This window comes from Magallana gigas, chromosome 8 (genome assembly GCF_963853765.1).
Source record: "Magallana gigas chromosome 8, xbMagGiga1.1, whole genome shotgun sequence".
Lineage (NCBI taxonomy): Eukaryota > Metazoa > Mollusca > Bivalvia > Ostreida > Ostreidae > Magallana > Magallana gigas.
The window spans coordinates 4321799-4343038 of record NC_088860.1 but is presented as its reverse complement, the minus strand read 5'-3'; the positions used below and the strand labels follow the sequence as shown (position 1 = coordinate 4343038).

Here is a 21240-nt window from a genome sequence, read left to right as displayed (position 1 = left end):
AGGAAATAAAGTATGAATGAATGAAATGATTTATGTAAGATTGTAAGCTGAATTTCATCAACTCAATCAATTTAACAAGGTTCATTATTGTATTATTTAAAAAATAACACCAAAGTTGGAGACTAGGATCATTAATTACTCTACTCTCTACGTATAAATAAACATAATACAAATCAAGTTCGTTTTGTAGTGGCAGCTAGTGAGTGTTTCAAAGGACTTTCACTGAAAGTTTTGTTTTGTTTTTGTATTTTTTTTTCACCAAAGTATGCGTAAGGCAGTAAAAATATATGCAAAAACACCACTACATGTACTAGGCACTGGGAGACAGTCTGACGGGTTAGTTAATTTTTGTTATAATTAATTCTTTTCAACTTAAACTGAAATTACAAATTACCTGTAGTGTCATAATCACAACAGTTATTCATGGTCTAAATGATTTTTAAATGATCTTTTTTTTATATCAAAATTATCTTTAATTACTTGATCCGTTGATGTCATTTTTTTTTCAAAAATAAAAGTACACTGAAAGATCAAATAACTACTAACATCGACACCAAACAAGTTTTCGATACTTTTTTGCCTTGCAACAGTACATATACCAGTATTCCTGTGTTTAGTTAGTGAAAAAGCAAAATCTACCCTATAATCAACAGTGCAGTCGCTTTAGGGGATTGTAAAAATATCTTATTTTATGAACATGATGAAGTAAAGTATTAAACAATTAAAAGTTATATTATCTGCTAACCCTCATAAAATGCACTGAATAACTTCCACTCACTATCTTTCCAAGGCTGCACGAACTTTAAAACGTTTTAAAAACAGTTGTCGAAATAGAGGATAAGTTTTTGTAGCATTTAACACAAAGTCCGAGAGAGAGAGAGAGAGAGAGAGAGAGAGAGAGAGAGAGAGAGAGAGATTCCAGACCATTAATTGCCTCAATCTTTTAAAAGTTGTTAATATCTACGCCCCCTTCTCTCTTTTTAAAAAAAAAAAAAACATTTGACATTAATCACAAGTTGTTGATAAGTTTGTCAAAAACACTGGATTTATCGTCTTTGATGCTCAAAAATTCCAAAATTATAGATGCAGACACATCTCCATGCTTGCAGATGAAAAGGGGCATATGTGCATGTAAATAATGTATTACATATTTTGTTGATAAATAATTTATATCTGAATACATGTGCAGTTTGCCTACATACCAGGTCTATTTACATGAGTTAGAACCATGCTCTGCCTTACTCCGGAGACGTATTTCCTCCACCGGCTTTTGGAGCATACTCCAAATAGTACTCAGCGTATAAACGTATACTCTAAAACTTTTATAACTTGAGTACGAGTATGAAAAAGTATTATAACCTTGGGGCCAGATTTTCCAATTTTTCATAAAAATACTGCAAAAAATCGTGTAAAATAATTGAGAGTTTAAATCCTTCTTTGAACAACGAAATCCTGTATAAGATATAATTTAACGATCCATAAAATACAGTTTTACGTTGTTTCCCACCTTAAAGATTTTATGCAGGTCCTGGAACGTCTTATCCGGTTCCGAAACATCCGGACCTCGAAATGTCTATGCCCCACGATTGACCAAAGGCACTCGCCGACTCGGCACCCCTCGGCTCCGTGAACAAGTTACTGTACAGTGTTCAGGAGATATTGCATATAGACCAGTAACTTGTAGGTAATGACAACAGTTTTACTAATGTCTAGACCTATATATCTAACTCAACATTATTCTGAATGTTTCATTTATACGTTGTAAAACTAATATGTTTAATTTACGGTGCGACCGTTGAGGCGAGCACAGCATGTGATGTGATCCTCTTTTGAGAAGTGGACAGGCATAGCCTACATCCACTTGTAGCACAGGCACTTGTTTCTGAGAAAAAAATTTACCCTATAGTATGATAATAATATAATAATAGTAATTATTATACTACATGTATAGGGTAAATTTTTTTCTCAGAAACAAGTGCCTGTGACTTGTAGGCCGTAGGCTATGCATGTCCACTTCTCAAAAGAGAATACATGTGATCAAACAATGAATTATGATAAATCAATAAAAATATAATTAACAACGTAAATGAATTTGATTGCAAAATTAAATAAAACATACCTATTTTTCAGTAAATTTTCATTAATCTCAGAGACAATGATGTTGTGGAATAATAAAAATTTTAATATAAATGTTCATTGCACTGTATCTCCTCTTTTAAAGTGATTGTAACGTCAGTCCATCCCCTTTTTTTGCAGTGGACATTTTTACTTTAACTTACTTATTAAAATTGACTCATCATAGAGCTTCCCCCCTCCTATGTTAAAAAAAATAAAAAAAAATTTCAATTTTAATATATAAAACAGTATAATATGATTTATATTGTATAGTATCATAGAATGCGATATCATATTTCATAGTATTTTATTGACAAACATTGTATATATATCTTACAATACCATGTGAAATGAACATATGTTTATCATACAATTTTTAACAAATGATATACGATACTGTCAAAACACACTACAGTATTCATGAATATTCAAGATCATTAATTATAAATTTCATATAGTATGATAAAGGTGGTCTCATAAAGGTGATGCCTCGTCTCGGTGAGTTTTGTAATCTTTGATTATCTTTGTTTACAAAATGTTTAATAACACATTTTTTTAATAGGTTCAATAATGTCTTTCTGTAAACCCCGATAGCCTTTACATACTAGTTAAAGAGAAGGAAAAGACACACTGAAGATTCTAAAAAACAATGCTCCTCTGCCATAAAAAACAAAGTAAGTATAATTTGTGTTGAAGTTGTCAGTAAAGAGGAGGGGGTATTAGATCTTGGAATTCAAAAGACATGTGCATTATACTCAGTGAGTGTAATTTATTGCAAAGGAATATTGAGGAAAGTTTGGACTCTGTTGTGTATTTAATGAAATTAATAGCCATGCAGAAATTTCTACGTTTACTTGCATCTGCATTCTTGTTTCTCTTTCAAAGACAACCACAGGTGAAATGCCAGGTCCTAGTGGAGAAGTACCTTTTAAAAGACAGAAAAAAGAAGAAACTCTGTCGGAATCTGATGAAGAACCCTATATAGATGACCCCTCCGATACAGACTATTGTGAGAGTGTGCTCTCTGGTGGAAAGGATGGCAATTTTCCTGCTAGCAAATGGAAATATTCTGATTTGAAGCAAATCAATATTTTCTTTGATGAGAAACCCGAGATTTATGAAGATTTTATGATGGAAGTAAAGGAAGATATTCTGAAGAATTATCCTCATTGTCCAGATTTCAGCAAGTGTGTAAATACTTTCACTCATCTTCTCAAAGAAAATGTTGTCTTCTCTTATGATTTGGAGAACATTCGTGAATTGCGAAAACATATGTATAAAAACAAAGTGGACATAGAACAGGAGATGATAAAAGACATACAAGGAGATGTGCAAAAGTCTGAGAATGCTGAGAAAAATTTTGATTTGAAGGATATGTAAGTAATATGAAGCCAACATTAAATTTGGTTTATTTGATGTGCTCTTGCTGGGACAGTGGGTCGGTATGAAACTTAATGTAAGTAGGTAGTTTTCAGATCTCAACATAAAAAACGTATATTAGGGAAAAACCTAAAATCTATTTCTCAAGAACTACCTTGCTATGTAAGTATCCTCAGATAGTGTAGATTCTAATTTCTTCAAACCATAGTCCCCTTGACCAATACTGCAGCCCCAGGAGGGGTTCAAAGTTCAACTGTGGCTCCTGACCAATACTGGAGTGGGAATATTAACAAAGTGGGTTTTTAATAAACCTTCTTCACAACCACCATGTAGATTATCCTCAAATTTAAAAGCTAATCGAAAGTGTGCGTGATTTGGATTTATGGCTATACTTTTGTTGGGTATTTCAAATTTACTGTCTGCACATTTAGACAAAAATGCCATTAACGACACTTTCAATTAACTTTTATTAAAACTGCAACAAGATATTTGAGCAATGTTATTGTTTATTTTCAAATGCTTATGGCAGGGGTCCGGGATCTGAGTGGTACCTCACAGGTATGTTTGGTGCGTTTGATACTTTAAGAAGTATGAACCCCAATTCCATTTCAAAGTTATTAGTGATCAATAGTAAATTTTTACTTGTGATATCCAACAATTTTTAACTGGGTTTTCCAACGGAAAAATCAGGTTATTAAAATGGTGAAAATGGCGGGCGGGCGGCTGCCAAAAGGGTACCCTCATCGTACGGATAAATCCTCCTACAGTTTTCAAGATTGGAAGCTGTTCTTTTGCAGATTAATTGTACATATATCAGAGGTGTGCATATTGCTAGGATTTTGATTTCTGATTATTTATGAAAAAAATACTAGCTTTTGAACTTAGTCATTTTTTGGCAAAATGTTGCATATTGGGGAACTCCATTTCACTGGATAAGGGTTGACATGGATTATGGATACAGTTCACATAAAAGAAAACCCAGTTTGCTGTCACATTGACAGCTTTTCACTTGTTTTAAATATATACAACTCAAACTTATACAACAATTAAACACAATACCAAATAAGATAACTTGATAATGATTCACAACATGTTCAAAGAGCATTTCCTGTAAAGAAAATGCTCTACCTGGCAATGCTCTCATTATATCAGTATTATATCAATGTTTACTTAGTATAATGTTCATTTATTTATAACTCCAGGTTAAGCAGGAGGTGGTTTCCAGCAGTTAAGAAGTTTGCTTACCAAACACTGAAGCTGATCAAAAGATCATTGTATCCCATAGAGGAAGGGGCAGTTACCTCAAGGATAGGTATAGATCCTAGCAAGCAAAAACAGAGTGAAGAAATTGAATGTGCTGAGGTGTATGAGGCTGTCGATGAAGAATTCTTTCAACATTTTTGTTCTATATTTGGACAACTGTTCTTCCTAGAGCCAGAGTAAGTATGTTAATAAGTACACTCCATTTTAAAAGAATATTTATAAGCCGGGCTTCAGAATCCAGAACTAGGCTAAGGTCGGTTGAGAGCGTAAACAAAAATGGTGACGGATAAGGTGAAACAAGTACTGCTGTATGATACGTACCCTTTTGCAGTGGGTATAGAAGGATAAACTCAGAGCTGTCATTCCACACACTCCCGACCGATTCAGACAGTAGAAGATGGATAAGCTAATTTGAGCTCGGGTCAAAAATGTGAAGAGGATTCAGCAAGCCGAGCCCTTTGTCGCGTTTTCTTGCCCCGACTAAATACAGCTCAATAAATGCATTTCAAGAAAGTAACCATGTATTTTTATTCATGACCCTTAAGGTTTTCCAATCCTTAGCCTCAATTTTTTTTTCATCATAAGGGTATAGTCCACTAATGCATTTTCCATAGGCGGTAATGTTAACGTTATGGTTCATAGCTCCGGCCCTAATTTTCAATCAGCAATGAGGGACCTCATCAAATTATCTCTTTCCTGTTAAAATTTCGTGGTTGGAAGTCAGATTTGTTTTCCGGCAAAATGCGTCTGTATTGAAAAACTCTGAAAATGAAAGTAAAAGTAGGGAATTTCACAGTTTTGGAAAAGGTGTACATCAAACAATTTCAATTCTTTTCTTTAAATGATAATTCAATTTTGACACTTATTTTTAAGGTACCTCACTACACCCAGACTTATACTTTTTAAGACACTAAGTCACAAGATGGCGATATCGTCGTAACCCAATGGTTAAAGTATTGGGCTTCTGAACCGCACATCATGAGTTCGAATCCACCCGGAGCTTTTGTTCATGTTTACTGATTACAGAATTAAATTTTCGAAAATGTAATTTTTCATCCAAAATTGCACATTTTTTTGCCTATTTGACTTAAATGCTTCTTATCCATTACATGTATAATATCTATCATAATCAAGTAATTTTCTGCTGATTTGAGAAGATTTTCCAAGGTGTAGTGAGCCACCTTAAAATTACAAATCCTCTTTTCTGACATGTGATCAAGCATTTTGATTTAAAATGTCCCAATAAATGTATATACACTCTGCAAGTATAAAAACTTTTTTGCTTAAAGGCACTACATTGTTGTCCTACCTATTCCAAAAATAGTTACAGGGATATATAGTACCGATCAGACCCAACCTAACAGAAAGTAAACCCCAACTAAACCCCGGGTTTACTTTCTGGGTTTACTCTGGGTTTACTAGAGTGGACCCAGAGTAAACCCAGAGTAAACCCCAAGTAAACCCAGAGTGGACACAGAGAGTAAACCCCGATCAGAGGTATACCCTGAAAGCAGACGCTACATGTGTATTCGGAATATACAAAGGGTAGGAATCACAGGCAATGGGATGATAAGATAAAATACAGGTCTGCTTCACACTCCAGTGCGACTATAGTTCACACTATAGTTGACTCCAAAATCAATTCTCGAGTAAACCCAAAGTAAACCCGGAATAAACCCAAAGTAAACCCCGAGTGGACCCAAAATTTCAAAAAGTAAACCCAAAGTAAACCCAGAAAGTAAACCCAGGGTTTAGTTGGGGTTTACTCTGGTGTTAGGTTGGGTCTGATCGGTACTGTACCCATAAGAATGACATTTTTCTTTCAACCTTTATAAATGAAATGAAATTTTTAGAGGGTATCCATGCATTTTACAAAATTATTGCAAACTTACTTGGAATAAAGAAACAAGTTGAGTGTTTAAAAAGAATTCCAGTGCATTGATGGCTCGAACTCTATACCAAGATGTATATAAGTGGTACAAAGCATCCTTATAGAAAGGGGATATTAAATTGTTAAAATAAAGGGTGTAACTTTTTTCAAAAGGGAAATAACCACGAAACAGTGAGTATAGGGTGTGTGTCTTTAAAAATCTTCTTCTCTAGAACCACTGCACCAGAAATGCCAATAAAAGCTTGTTTATAAAGTGAAGATCCTCAATTGTAAAAATCTAGGCCCTCGGGCCAAAACGGGGGTCCAAGGCGAGGTTCAAAGTTTAACATAGAAATACGTTGGAAAAATGTTTGAAAATTTTCTTCTCAAGAACAACTCCACTAAAAAATGCCAATATTAACACAAAAGCTAGTTTATATATTGAAGATTCTAAATTGTGAAAATCGTGACCCTTGGACAAAAAGTGGGGCCCCAGGCAGGGTTCAAAGTTTAACATAGAAGTAAGTTGGAAAAATGTTTAAAACTTTTCTTGTCAAGAACCACTGCACCAGAAATGCCAACATTTACACTAAAGCTTGTTTATATAGTGAATTTTCTAAATTGTAAAAAACGTGACCGTTGGACCAAAACAGGTGCCTCAGGTGGGGTCCAAAGTTTAACATAGAAATAGGTAGAAAAAATGTTTGAAAGTTTTGTTTTCAAGAACCACTGCACCAGAAATGCCAATTAATTAACAAAATCTTGTTATATAGTGAATATTCAAAATTGTAAAAATTGTGACCGTCAGATCAAAGTTTAACATAAAAAATATTCAAAATTGTTAGAATTCTTAAATTGTGTAGATTCTAAATCAATAAAGCTGTGACCACCTGACTAATACTGAGGCCCAAGGCGAGGTTCAAAGTTTAAAAAAGAAATAGCATATGCTGCGAAATAAAATGTTACAAGGAACTGTTGTTCAGGTGAGAGATGTGGCCCATGGGCCTCTTGTTTGTTTTTCTACCTAGAGGCCATATGGCACAATATCCTTTGAACACCCATATAAAACTTTTGTTGTTCAGGTAAGCAATGCGGCCCCATGGGCCTCTAGTTTATTCTTATAAAGTCAATGCCCTTCATGAAAAAAAAAAATCCAGCTCTGATTTTCACTTCAGTTTTTGTAGCCTATGTTTATTTCTTTTGTGCCAAGACTGGCCGATGACTTTTTTTCATTGTTTTTTCTTATAATCTGAATGTAAGAGAGGACATGACATTCAAATCATGAGTAGAGTTTGGCGACACTTCGATACCGACCTTAGCCTTGTTTTTAATACAATATGAATATTTGTGACTATTTCATTAAGAAAAATGGTGAATGTTAATATCTTCTGTGAAAACCTTATTGGAAGCCCTATCCAGTCTTGAATATATCCTTATTTACCAAATTTGGCGAACTCATTGTTCTTTTCGATTTTTTAAATATTCATTATTCACTGTCCACCAATAAGAAAGCAGAGCTTTTAAGTTTTGTAAGGTATGAAAATGATGATCTATCAATTTTGACTTTTTATAACACCAGGGAAACACTCTCAATTCTTGCAAATTGTAAAAATTCACTGTATATTTGCGCAGAACACATGTTACAGGAAGTTAGTTCAGAGTGTCAAGTCCTTGTAAATTTCAAGGACAAGTTTGGTTGTTTGATATGTGTAAAACTGCATGTTTTATGCTGTCCTTCCATACAGTGTAGATAAACTACCAGACTGAGTTACTGTCCTTTAATAACCAAAATGGTCAGAATATTAATCGTTTCTGGATTTTATCAAACTCTCAATCACATGAATTCTTAATCTCTCAAGTTTTCATCAAGGTCCCTTAAAGTTCCAGATTTTGAGATTTGCCTGTAGTTGCAATAATTGTTTCATTCACTTTCTTTTAGTGCAGTGAAAAGAAAAACCATGTATTTTAATGGAAAGACAGTAAGCAGTACACCAGATTTAGCTTACTCTCTACATTTGGAGCCATTTGCTGGAGTGACAGACATACAGGACACTATACTCTTTGTTATTGAGGTAAAATCTGTGGGCTTTTCTGACCAAAATTCATCTTACTTTACATTCATTCAAGAAAATAACACAATTTCAGTCATTATTATCTGTCATTAATTAAAACATATATGTGAGCAGCCACAGGGTCTTGTGTAGTAAAATAAAACACACTATATAATCAATACAAATTACTGTGCATGAAAAGTGCGTGATGACTAAGGGAGATTGAACATGAACGTTCAACTCCAAAAAATTATGTATTTGTTACGCACATAGACGTGTGCTAGTTTTGGATTGATTAACCTTATTTATACGCAAATTCTGTGAAAACAAGGAGTACCATTAAATTCTTCTTGCTGATACTTGATTTTGATAACATTTAAACACCATCACCAGCCCCTAAAGTGAAATAGTGCAGTTTGTTTACATGTAAAAATGATGACTCTCGATCTTGATGTAAATTTCACATACATAATTTTCTGAGGTGGGTAACGTGTTCCGAAAAAAGTTAAAAAGCTAAAACTAGATACCAACATTTTTTAAAAAGCAATTTTGGAGAATATAAAAATATGAAAGAAATTAAAAGAGCATATATTTTTTTTATGAAATTGAACTTATAAGAGGGGAGCATAGCCTCCCGTGTACCTCCGGTTTGTAGTTCACTGGAAATAATGATTCTTTACTTTTGTTATTGTATAATAAAGACATTATATTTTCAAAATTAAATCGATCTGTTTAGTTGCTATTTAAAAGCGCAATTGTGTCCTCTTATTCAAAATCAAAAATTATCCAATTCCCCACGCGGGTATGATAAGGCAACTTTCAGCGAATGATTGAGTAAAATTTCCACTGATCATTGTTGTCACAATAACCAGCATGATGGCATGTTTTACTTTGAAACATGTCAATTTTAACTTTATCTCTGGTTCAAATTATAAAAACTGCAGGCATAAATTGTCACTAAAAACTTTTCTAACTGAATAATATGTCTTCAATTTCTTTTTATTACGTATAATTAACATTGATCAAGTCGCAATCATGTTTAATAGAGAAGATCAATGTTGCAAGACAAATCATCGGAATGCAGTGTAAACAATGCCGAAATAGAACTTATTTAATACATATACAAAAGATTTAGATGATGGTCAGTAAGGATATAATCAGTATAATACAGGCATGGATATTTTGTTTTTCTAGTGATATAAATGTCTGTCTGCTTACCTTGTAACACTCGCTTATCGAACAAAATATCCATGCCTGTATTATCCTGATTATATCCTAACTGACACTCATCTAAATTTTTGGTATATGTATTAAATAAGCGTACTTCGGCATTGGTTTATCTGTCATGTGATACAGTGGGACTTGATATTTATATTTTCTGTTTTCATAAAAATAAACAATATTTAAAATGACCATAATATAGACGATCATTAAACTTAGGTTTGCGTTAACCTACCTGCGCAAGCTGTAACTTGTGAGGAAGTATCCCTAAATATGGTAGTTTTAAGTTTGTACGTTTTAACATTGTTTTAGGTGAGCTAACAGATAATTGGTGCTCATGATTTTATATTCGGGGAATCGAGGAATTACATACTCATATGAAATAAGGAATTTACAGACAAAGACACTGGAAAGTGAACATATTTATGAATAATACTCCTGCTTAGCTAATTCAGAATAAAAATTGCAGACTTAATGGAGATGTATCTCTTATGCTAAGATGTCATATTGTTGAAACAAGAAATACAAGAAGTAAAGAGCGTTTTACCAAGAATAATTATTTAGATAAAAAGACTGCGTGTAAGGAGAGTAATGTCATGTTAGCAAAATCTATATCTACAATAAATATATTAAATGCTTTCTTGTTGTTACTTCAGGTGAAAAGAAAGCCAGTAAGAATGAAAACTGCGGTCTCTGTATCACTAGAAGAACAAGTTGGCCCCAGAGTCTTAGGACAAGTTGGATTGGAATTGTTTGCAGAGACAAATTTTTCTGTATTGAAACCAAACTCTCTGGGAATCATCTGTATGGAAACCAAAGTAAGTGCAATCAACTTTAATTTTGTTACGACAAATCTGAAACCTTCAAAAAATCAATGGCATAAAGTAAATTATGGAGCCAGTCAATCAGACCCCTATCAAAGCCATCCTAGTAAGTCCCATGTATTTTAGCTCACCTGAGCTTATGTGATCACTTTTTAGCTCACCTGAACTGAAGGTTCAAGTTAGCTTTTCTGAACACTCGTTGTCCGTTGGTCCATCCTTCTGTAAACTTTTCACATTTTTGAAATCACTTGGCCAGATTTAACCAAACTTGGTACAAAGCATCCTTATGAAAAGGGGGATTCTAAATTGTTAAAATAAAGGGCACAACCCTTTTTAATGGGGCAATAATTACGAAACAGTGATAATATGGTGCATGTCTTTAAAAGTCGTCTTCTCAAGAACCACTGCACCAGAAAATGCCAATATTTACATAAAAGCTTGTATATAAAAAGAAAATTTTAAGTTGTAAAAATCATGACCCCCGAACCAAATTTGGGGCTCCAGGCAGGGCAAATAAGATAACATTCATCTTACAAATGTGCCTTATCTCAAAACAGATATTATAAATCCTGTTTTTGGGCGAACATTACATGTATGAAGACCTTTGTAAAGAAATATAAACTTAAGACAGATTTTAAATGAATATATAATCCCGATGCACCCTGCCATACTGGCACTGTACCAGTTATCGGCTATAATTTTACGTTTTCTTTTCGTGTTTCCTTATTTCTTGATATATTGGAATAAAACTTTTCATACTTTAAATTGTGAACTCCTTATTTATCCATCGGTTAGATTATATCATCATTTAGAACCCAAAACATATTGTTTCTGTGCTTTTTTGCAAGCCCCGAATTTGCCTAGGTTTCATGATTTACTGTACCAGTTATCGGCTTCGTGATAATAACATAGTAAAATCCTTGTACATGTTGATTTTATATTCTGCAAAGTATTGATTGAATTATGTCCCTTGCAGGGTCAGCCTATTGGTCATAGGGGTTATTATACATAAATTAAACTCATAAAATTATTCTTTTATCATCATACGGTAATACACACAATCGTACGCTTATCAATGCATAATTATACAATCATGCGTTCAACTGCGCCATGAATCTCTCGGAATTTAGTGAGTTCCTTTTCTTTATAAATGTTATATGTATTGATATTATATGTCAAATCAAAGAAGGGATATAATTACGTATCACAAAGAGGTCATATTCTATTTTTAACTTATTACGTCACTTCCCCCACAGCTGAAAGTGCAAAGATGTAAATAAGCGGTAAACAATGATCGTTAAAGCTCATGTTTAAAACATATTGAAGAAAGTTTTCAAGCAAACTTACTTTTCTTTATTAGAAACAGATGACTGAACTAAAAAATCTCGGATATTCGCGTGCTATAGGTCCGAACCCTCAGTTTAGCCGATAACTGGTCTTAGCCGATAACTGGTACAGTACCAGTAATGATTTTTTTTATCAAAAGTGAAAAATCAGACTTTTTGTTTTAACAGTGTATATCCCCTATCAGTGATTGCCTCTGTTTACTCCTAGGCTCAAACACACATACACGGGTGGTCAGTTTTCACACTTTGTCACAGTTACCCGGTCGTTTGTATAGTTCCGTGTGTAAACTTTGGAAGTTTTTCTTAATCTGAGACAGACCGCAGATATGTATCTATAGACATACACAAAAAATAAAAAATAAAAATGACTTTTTAGCATTGACTTCCAATCAGTAAGAAGACAATCATAAAACAATGAATTTAAATCATTTAAATCCATATTATCCTGTAACTAGAAATAAATAATTTAATTTTGGTTGTAATCCCTAATTTGATTGGCTGATACAGATGGAGGGACATGTATCATATTGTATAACATACCTTGGTATGGGGACACACCCCCTTGACAACATCTATCCGGAACTACTATTTTTTTTTTTAACATGTAATACCTTACATATACATTTGCATGCATGTGTATACCAGAGTGAATAAATAGAATATGTAACATTTTTATCTCACCTGAGCTGAAAGCTCAAGTGAGCTTTTCTGATCACTTTTTTCCGGCATCCGTCTGTGTCTCTCTGTCCATCCGTCTGTCCATCTGTCTGTCTAAACTTTTTACATTTTCGGCTTCTTTTCCAGAACCACTGGGCCAATTTCAACCAAACTTGGCACAAAGCATCATTAGGTGAAGGGATTAAAGTTTGTAAAATGAAGGGCCACGTCCTTTTCCAAGGGGAGATAATTAGGATTTATTGAAAATTTGTTGATATTTTTCAAAAATCTTCTTCTCAAAAACCATTTGGCCAGAAAACCTGAAACTTGTGTAGAAACATCCTCAGATAGTGTAGATTCAAGTTTGTTCAGATCATGGTCCTCATAGGTAAGATGGGGCCATTATGGTGGTCGAAGTTTTACGTAGGAATACATAGAGTTAATCTTTAAAAATCTTTTTTTTTTAAACCATGGGGCCAGAAAAGCTGAAACTTGTGTGAAAGCATCCTGAGATAGTGTAGATTTAAGTTTCCAATTTTGGTGTGAAGCATCTCTATGGTAAGAGGAATGTAAATTGTGAAATAAGATGCAAGCATCCTCAAATGACGTAGGTTCTAAATTGTTAAAATCGTGACCCCTGAACCAATACTGACCAGTGGGGCCCAAAGAGGGATTCCAATTTTAACATAGAAAAGAAGTACCTATTGTACCAAATGCTTGTTATCGCAATTCCTCTAAAACCAATAGAGATAGAGACTTGGAACTTTAACCAATTTCTTCGGTACACTTAGAGAGTTTTTCAATCTATTCATACCGAAAGGATCTGAGGCCTCCTAGCAGTTATTGCCCCTGAAAATATTAAAATTTCAAGAAAATATTTCATCAATTGAATTAAAAGAAAAATATTCTAAACAAAAAAAAATAATGAGGTGGAAAGACCTCTAATTGTTCGAGAATAATTAGTCTACTAGTTTATCTTAGATCTTCTTCTGTACTTCTACAGCGGAGGGAGATAGAATGAATGCATTATTATGATGTCCATGAAGCCCTCTATTTAAATTTTAAATTTTATGACCTCTTGGTCAGGGGTTCAAGCCCTTGGATAGGGCCAACATGACCACATATTGAAAATGTATAAATAATTCTAATATTTTCTTCTGTACTTAATTATTTCCATAATGTCATCTTCTTAAATTGTAAAATTCACAGTCCATGGAGCAGGGGTTCAAATATTAAAAGCGGAAGTAACAGTCAGAGGATTTTTGGATTAGGGTTAAGACTCCAAAAGCTTAACATGCAAACTTGGGACTCCCTTACAGGTTTGTCCGTCTATGGGTTATGGTACTCAGGTGACCGTCAAGGCCTGTGAGCCTCTTGTTTCAAATTATCACACCCTTCTACCTTTCTGAGTTTTCTTCTTTTTTTCCCTTGTATCTGACAAGTTTAATGTGCTTTGTCATAAATAATCATTCTGAAAGCAATTTATCTTTCAGTTTATTTTCGTATACCTGAGGATGCCTGAGGACCATTGCGTTAACGTTTTATTGGGAGCACCGTTGGAAACAAAAGGAAAAATCTCCTACACTCGTTCATTTGATATGTTGAATGCTGAAGACAGATCAAAAATAGCAGAGTTTTTGTATTTCCTAGGATGTGTTCAAAATTGCCGAATTCCTAATTCTAAAATATGACAACTATATAGTTGACATGTTATTTGTATTACAACATATTAATCCAACATTGTTGTTTCGATTATTTATAGTGTTCTAAGTATTATACACAGAATATCCAATTTAATTTTCTTCTAAATTCTTTTGGTTTGTTTTTAATTTGATTCATCGGGTAATTCAAAATTGTAAGGACTATAAGAATATGTTTATCTCATATATTGAGTCGTGACAAAAAATCGAGCTAGAATATAAACCGTAAACTACAAAACATATGACATCAGTTTCTTTCACGATTTTTCTCAGTAAAATCAGTGCGACCATCGGGGGACTCGGAGGGTTTTCCAAGTGCCTCTCAAGAATGCCTAAAAGTGTGTTTTTGAATCCCCGGTTTTCTTTGTTACTGCAGTGTAAGTACAGTGTACATCCCAAGGACACACATTTAATTAGAACAAAAATTGATCTCATTAAGAGAAGAGCTCTGTGTAAAGGTTCAGGAAAATATTCGAATTTTAAAGTTAAATATATTATTTTTTTCTTTACATATAGTTTATATATAGTTACATGTAAATTAGAATATTTACATTTACGTTCTTTCTCCCTATTAAATTGCACTGATTGAGTGATATTTAAACATTACACATAACACCCAATCACCAAATCTGGTGAGTATGAGCACAATCTTCCTTCAGTGTTTCTCGAAGAACATGACTGACTCTCCTCGCGATTCAAACCGAATCACGGTCTGATATTATACTTACGCTATTAAACACACTATTGCAGTTGTGAGACTACATCTTTCAAAATTTAATGATTCATATTTAACAAAAATTAAAAATGAATAAGGTAAATCTGTTGGCTAATTTGTTGACTGCATGTAGTCTCCATAAATACTTTAATAAATGATACATGTACCAAATATGTTGATATAATTTGATACGTATTAATTGTATGCTTGTTGCGAAATGTGGTTTCATCGTATATTGAAAGTCATCTGAGATAAATCTGATATTAATAGTAATATTATTATGATTTAAGAAATGAAATTAATAGTTGTTTCTATTGATTGGCGTATCAAAGGAAAACTTGATAGGAAAACGCATTGATGATAAAGTTTCCCGGTTAATTTTTCCTTTTTACGTCGATCAATAGAAAAAATGTTAAATTTATTTCTTATCATTTAACAAAAACAGTTTCTAATCATAAAATGTGAAGTGTCATTGCTAAAAAATGTAAGAAATGTAAACGAAGCGGCGCGTATAACAGCAACAATTTTCAAAATGGATGCCCCTTCAGTTAATGCACAGCTACTGAGCTATATTTAATGGATTAAACACAGTCAAATAGAAAGCTGAAATCTGAACCGGCTAAATTGAAAATTAAAGGAATATACATGCGATGGCTTGTGATATTGTTAACTTTGCAGCAGTATTCGTCAAAACTGGTTTCAATGCAAGTGAGATCGCTTAAATATGCAACTGGGCATAACCATGCAAGAAGACGCGATCGTGCACGAAAATATGTCGAAAAATAATAGTATGTATGTGCAACTTTTGAAAATGTTGTGGTTACTAGATAGTGAGATACGTAAATAATATATCTGCTGCTTGGAAAACGTCGAAAGAGTTGATGCACTTATCATAACGCCTCCAGTACTATTTTATAAAAGTCCATTAGGGGATATATGGAGTGTTATGATATTTAATTTATTTAGATCCTCGAGATCTTTGTTCCAACATGGCCACACCTGGGGGTGCCCTAGCCAAGGTGTTTCCGGAGTGTCTCCTCCTCTACACGGGGAATAGCCCGTGTCCCAGTTTGTATAAAAGAGGAGGCAGAAAGACAGCTTCTAGATGACTACTCTTTTATTAATTTAATATGACATTTTAACAATAAAAATCAATATTAATTACAACGAAATTACAATAATATTTATTACAGAAATCTCTGAAAATAAAATATTAGTTGAACCCTCTGAATCTATTAACTTTACTTTTGAGAATGCGCACAAGCGTTATGATTTATCTTACCTGTATAAAAGAGGAGGCAGAAAGACAGCTTCCAGATGACTACTGGAGAGCTGTGTTTCTCGCACCCCCATTTTATACGCACGGACACTGCGCTACAACATTTTCCTCCTAAGAAGTAAATGCGATCAAGTGCATACTAATGATCGGACGCACCGTGGTCAGTAGTAGCGTTTTATTTAGATATAACGCATACACTTTAACCAATTTGTATAGAATTTCCGTTATGATACATTACTTACAGATTTGCGATGCTTATTTTGATGACTGATCATGTTCGTGGGTTAATTTAAAATTGATCTTTACCAAATCTGAACAGCAGTGTCACTGTAAAAGTATACACATGTATAGGCCTAAAGGTTCGTTATAATTATTCCTGGACTTGGAACAGTCAGCCTCGCAGTAAATGTTGATCTCAAGCAGACGAAATCGTGAGAAGACGCTTTATTTCCTATTTAGTAAATTAAATAATGTGTATTGCTTATTTTTTAGGGTTAAACTTTTAATATTTTAGATTTATAAAGTTATATTTTGTTTCCTAACAATTAAACAGACACAACTCATATTTTGTTAACAGTGTTTATTTTGGAAATTTCCGTTCTATAAATAGTGTTAGATCAGAACAGTTGAGTAAAAGTAGATCCGGCCCAAGTTTTATTAATGCTGGTATCAAAGATATTTTTCTACCAATCAGAAGCGCCAATACATTATCAAACTAACAAATATTAAATGATTAAAGTTTTCCTTCTCGGTTTTTTTTTCTATATAAGAAATCGTTCAAGTGTGCTTTAATAGATACATTTCATTGTTTTAGAGCTCATAAGATCCTGGTCTAACGTTCTTCAGCGTCGTTACAATTTCCACGACACCAGGAGGGACAATGTCCTCCACTGGCGCAGAGGACTGCGGAGATGCGATTGGCGAATACGTTGCAATTATTTCCAAGGAGTGTGTAGTATCCGTATTTACACCTGTAGTTTCTGGCACATCCCTTGATGCAGTCGAGACTCAGTTCACTGTATCCAGCCGCCGAGCTTTCCAGACCCCCGGGACATCTATCATGAGCAAACCTATTTTTTCCGATGTAGGCCTTTGAGTTATCTTAAAAAAATATTAGCCATATCTTAATTCAAGATTAATACTGCTTAAAGGAAATTTACAATGTCTTTCAAAATTCCATGAAATGTCTTTACGTTTATAAATATTCATCTGAATGTATTTCAATTTGAGTGCAATAAAGATTATTTTTTTCTGTCATTAAATTGTTCATTAGGAACTGTTTAAATATCACTCAATATTTTATCATTACTCTTATGTTAGTGTTAAAACTGTTTAGTCCTATTTTTGGCTATTACAGTATCGTCAAATTAGTTATGTCTCATACATTGTGCTGATATTTTTTTATTGCAGTTGACTTTTTTTCAAAGCAATTATATTCAGAAATTTACCGTTGCAAAGATTAAACTCTAACGTAAGAACAGTATGTACACTTACCAAGAAACTCGAAGTAATACCCTTTGTAATAAATAACGCGATGGGTCAACTCCCAGACTCCTCTTGAGGGTACACTTCGCTTTCCTTTTCCCAAACACCGCATGTTTGTGTCACCGAAGTAATATGGGTCAGCACTTCCTATTAAGTATCAAACAAAACAAACATGAAATATGCGAAGGAATAAGAGGGGAAAACCATAAAATTTAACACGTAAAAACTCAAATCTATGTTATTTTTTACTACCATTGTGTAAAATATTATTCTTTCTTTACTTGTGTTTACATAATTTGGTCTAAAAAATCAATAAATATTTTATAGGATATATCACAATTATACACTGTTCCAGTTTATCAATTCTTTCACTTTCGATTATATTTTATTTAAAACACAAAAACCTGTCAAAGAAGTACAACAGTTCGATATAAAGTGAGCAATCTTCCCATTCTTAGCTTATGTGTAATTTATCCATACCGGAATATATTAAAAAGAGATTTACAATTTTTAAAAAGGAGGCTATTTATTAGGAAGTATATAAACAAATATGAACAAATAAAGAATATAAACACAACGCATATTTCACATTTTTTTGACTCTATCACCCGAGTACTTACATGTCGTTTGTATTGCAAAATTAACAAAACATTGTTTAAAACCGTATTCTTCAACATGACAAGATAGAGGGGATTTAAGAAAAGAAACAATAGATTTTTTTTCATTCTACAGTAAAATAAATTCCTTTTGAACCCTCATGTATTCATAAATTTCGAATAAATTACGAAAGTGGGGTGCAATAACATCTTCGTAATTTAACGAGCTGAACGTGTTGCATGAGCATCTCAGAAGAACTTGGATCATAACTAAGTATTAAGTATTGCACTTGACCAAAGTGTTTTGATTTTTTATGGCTATACTTCTCCAAGGACATTGACGGTTGCTTCCATTTTTCCCGACGAGCCACCAAGCGTCGATCTTAGGCAGGAGGATACAGCTTAAGGCAACGACCAACAGCAACTTCAAATTAATATAAAGAAAAGTAAAAAAACAAATTTATTTTCTTCATATCAAGGTTGGTCGCGGGTTTACCTCATAAAAATCTCACGAAATGATATACCCCGAAAATTTGTCAATTCGTTGTTTAGAATTTTTTATATAAAAAATTATCAACTTTGCCTAACTTATTCTTATGCAATAGCGCTTTAAACTTAGTTTTGTTTGTGGTTCTGTTTTGACGCCTTTCTAATGAAATATATAAGAAAATAAGTATTTTTCTCTTCATTTTCGAGTCAAGAGTTATTTCAAAATATTTCAAATTACATTGAAACAACTTTGAATAATCGAACTACCTTTTCTGTACTCAAAAAATTAAGAAACAAATTATCAATCTAAAATAAAAAAATGTTATGCTACTAAATTGAAGAAAAACGAAATAATTATGAAATGTTGTGATAACGATCCGTATTTAAAATAATAAGTCCAGAAAAAAAAAATACAATGCATATGAAACAGACGCAGAAAACACAGACCTCTAAAAAATTAGAGATAGGATCAGGTGCCAAGAAGGAGTGAGCTTGCTCTACTCATTGGTCACACTCGCAATGTACTCTTTGTCGTAATGGGGAAAACGGAAAAATCCGTAGACAATTTGGTGATTAATATTGGCATAACAATAAGTATGAAAAACGTTTGTATTCGACCTTGTCGAAAATTGTATTTGCTTACTAGGTTGGTGTATCAACATAGAACTTACGAAATGATGACTTCAATCGAGGCTGTTGATAATATTGTTTTATCAACTTGTTTGTCAGTAGCTTGCCTCGTTTTAGAAACTTTTCATATCTAGAGCATGCCTATGCGTTTCCAATAAACTGAGAGACAAAAACTCCATATGCAGATTAAAATTGTATATTGCTACATAAGTAAGGTAGTTGACGGTAGGAAAATTGAAGCCATCACGTTTATCATAAAGTTTTGTTGTTAGGTTACCATTAATGTTTTTTTTAGTAAAATATCTAAAGATGAAACAGACGACTCAGACTCTGTCGTATCTTTTATTTCAAGTTCACAGAGATATATCTAGCCGACGTAAGAATGGAAGTAACAATTGTTAATTGATAATACGTCGTTGGTATACCTAAATGTCGAGTGAAGGTCACAGGGAGTGATTTCTTTATTTCGTGTACAAGTCTTTGAATAAATTCTGTTTCATAAGAAAAAAGAAATATATCTGCTAACAATGGAGTGCAATTGGTACCCATAGTAATACCAACCGATTGAAGACCTGATTTTAATAAACTACATAGATATCAATCAAAAATGCAAGCATCTTGTTTTTATCAGAACCAGAGTACTTGTGTACGCAGTCCGAATGGACTTTTAACAAAAAGCTTTTGTAAATGACAAGCAAACGGAGTTTTGTTTAATTATAATTAATGTATAAAGCAATTCACTTCGTTAAGTAAATAATGAAAAAACAGTATGTACTTACGTTAATGGTTTTGGGATGCATTGCCGAAGACGAGAAGCCTTGTTGGTAAGGTATCGACGATCTGGTATTTAATTATCTATAAAAATTACTTATATAGCTTGGCTGTAGGGGTTTTTAGTTAGGATTTTTATATGGGGATTTAGTTGGGATCTTTCACATCTCTTTTTTCATAGAATTATACGTTTCACTCACTTAAAACTTTCGGAAATATGATTCATTTTGTAGCTCACTTCAACTAAATGTTTATCCACTTATCATCCGTCTTTGTAAGCATGTAAATTTCAATTGCTTTTTGTTGTATTTCTTTTTTTTCTTCTTCCAAATAATTATTCTTATATTAACCAAATTTGGCATAATGCCTCAATGGATTGAAACTGTGCTTTATTGAATAAAGAGTCCTCTGTCGTAAGGAAAATATTCAAGAAATGATAAAACCATGTACAAATCTTGTATCAAAAATCAAATAGCAAGTATACATTTTTTTAAATAAGCTTTATTTTATATTGTCGAGTACACTTAACTAAACCATTACCCTTGGTTGTCAGGAACACGCCCAGGTGCTCATTCCTGTAAGCTGTATAGATTATTTAGTTCAAGTGAGCTGCAAAATGAATCACATTTCTATGAAAAAAGAGATGTAAAAATCCCAACAAAAACGCCTTAAACAAATCCTAACTAAAAACCCCAAAAGTCAAACTTTATGACATTTTTATAGATAATAAAATACCAGAACGTTGATACCTTACCAACAAGGCTTCTCGTCTTCGCCGATGCATTCCATAAACCGTTAACGTAAGTATACACTGTTTTTTCATTATTTACTTCATGAAGTGAATTGCT

At 33.3% G+C, this 21240-nt stretch overlaps 2 protein-coding genes across 5 annotated transcripts; one reads left to right on the top strand and one right to left on the bottom strand.

Annotated features, from left to right (window-relative positions):
• The first annotated feature begins 1586 nt into the window (after positions 1-1586).
• Positions 1587-17523, top strand: LOC105337553 (uncharacterized). 4 transcript variants are annotated; one of them, XR_010708362.1, is made up of 8 exons: positions 1587-1684; positions 2678-2789; positions 3001-3491; positions 4698-4934; positions 8568-8700; positions 10557-10718; positions 14221-14804; positions 17236-17523. XR_010708362.1 is itself a non-coding variant. In XM_066068536.1 (7 exons), exons 3-7 carry the CDS (start codon positions 3016-3018, stop codon positions 17242-17244), a joined length of 1017 nt encoding a protein of 338 aa, XP_065924608.1. In that variant the 5' UTR covers positions 1587-1684; positions 2678-2789; positions 3001-3015; the 3' UTR covers positions 17245-17523. The 4 variants fall into 4 exon arrangements, 1 of the variants encoding a protein (XP_065924608.1); XR_010708364.1 differs by lacking the exon at positions 17236-17523 and adding an exon at positions 13937-14046 and having other exon boundaries at positions 14221-14359; XR_010708363.1 differs by having other exon boundaries at positions 1595-1680.
• On the bottom strand, positions 16985-20559 carry LOC136270570 (uncharacterized). The gene is made up of 4 exons (XM_066068537.1): positions 20401-20559; positions 18827-18926; positions 17916-18053; positions 16985-17522 (listed from the first exon to the last, which is right to left on the bottom strand). The coding sequence occupies exons 1-4, from the start codon at positions 20419-20421 to the stop codon at positions 17254-17256; spliced, it is 528 nt and encodes a 175-aa protein (XP_065924609.1). The 5' UTR covers positions 20422-20559; the 3' UTR covers positions 16985-17253.
• Between the last annotated feature and the right edge of the window lie 681 nt (positions 20560-21240).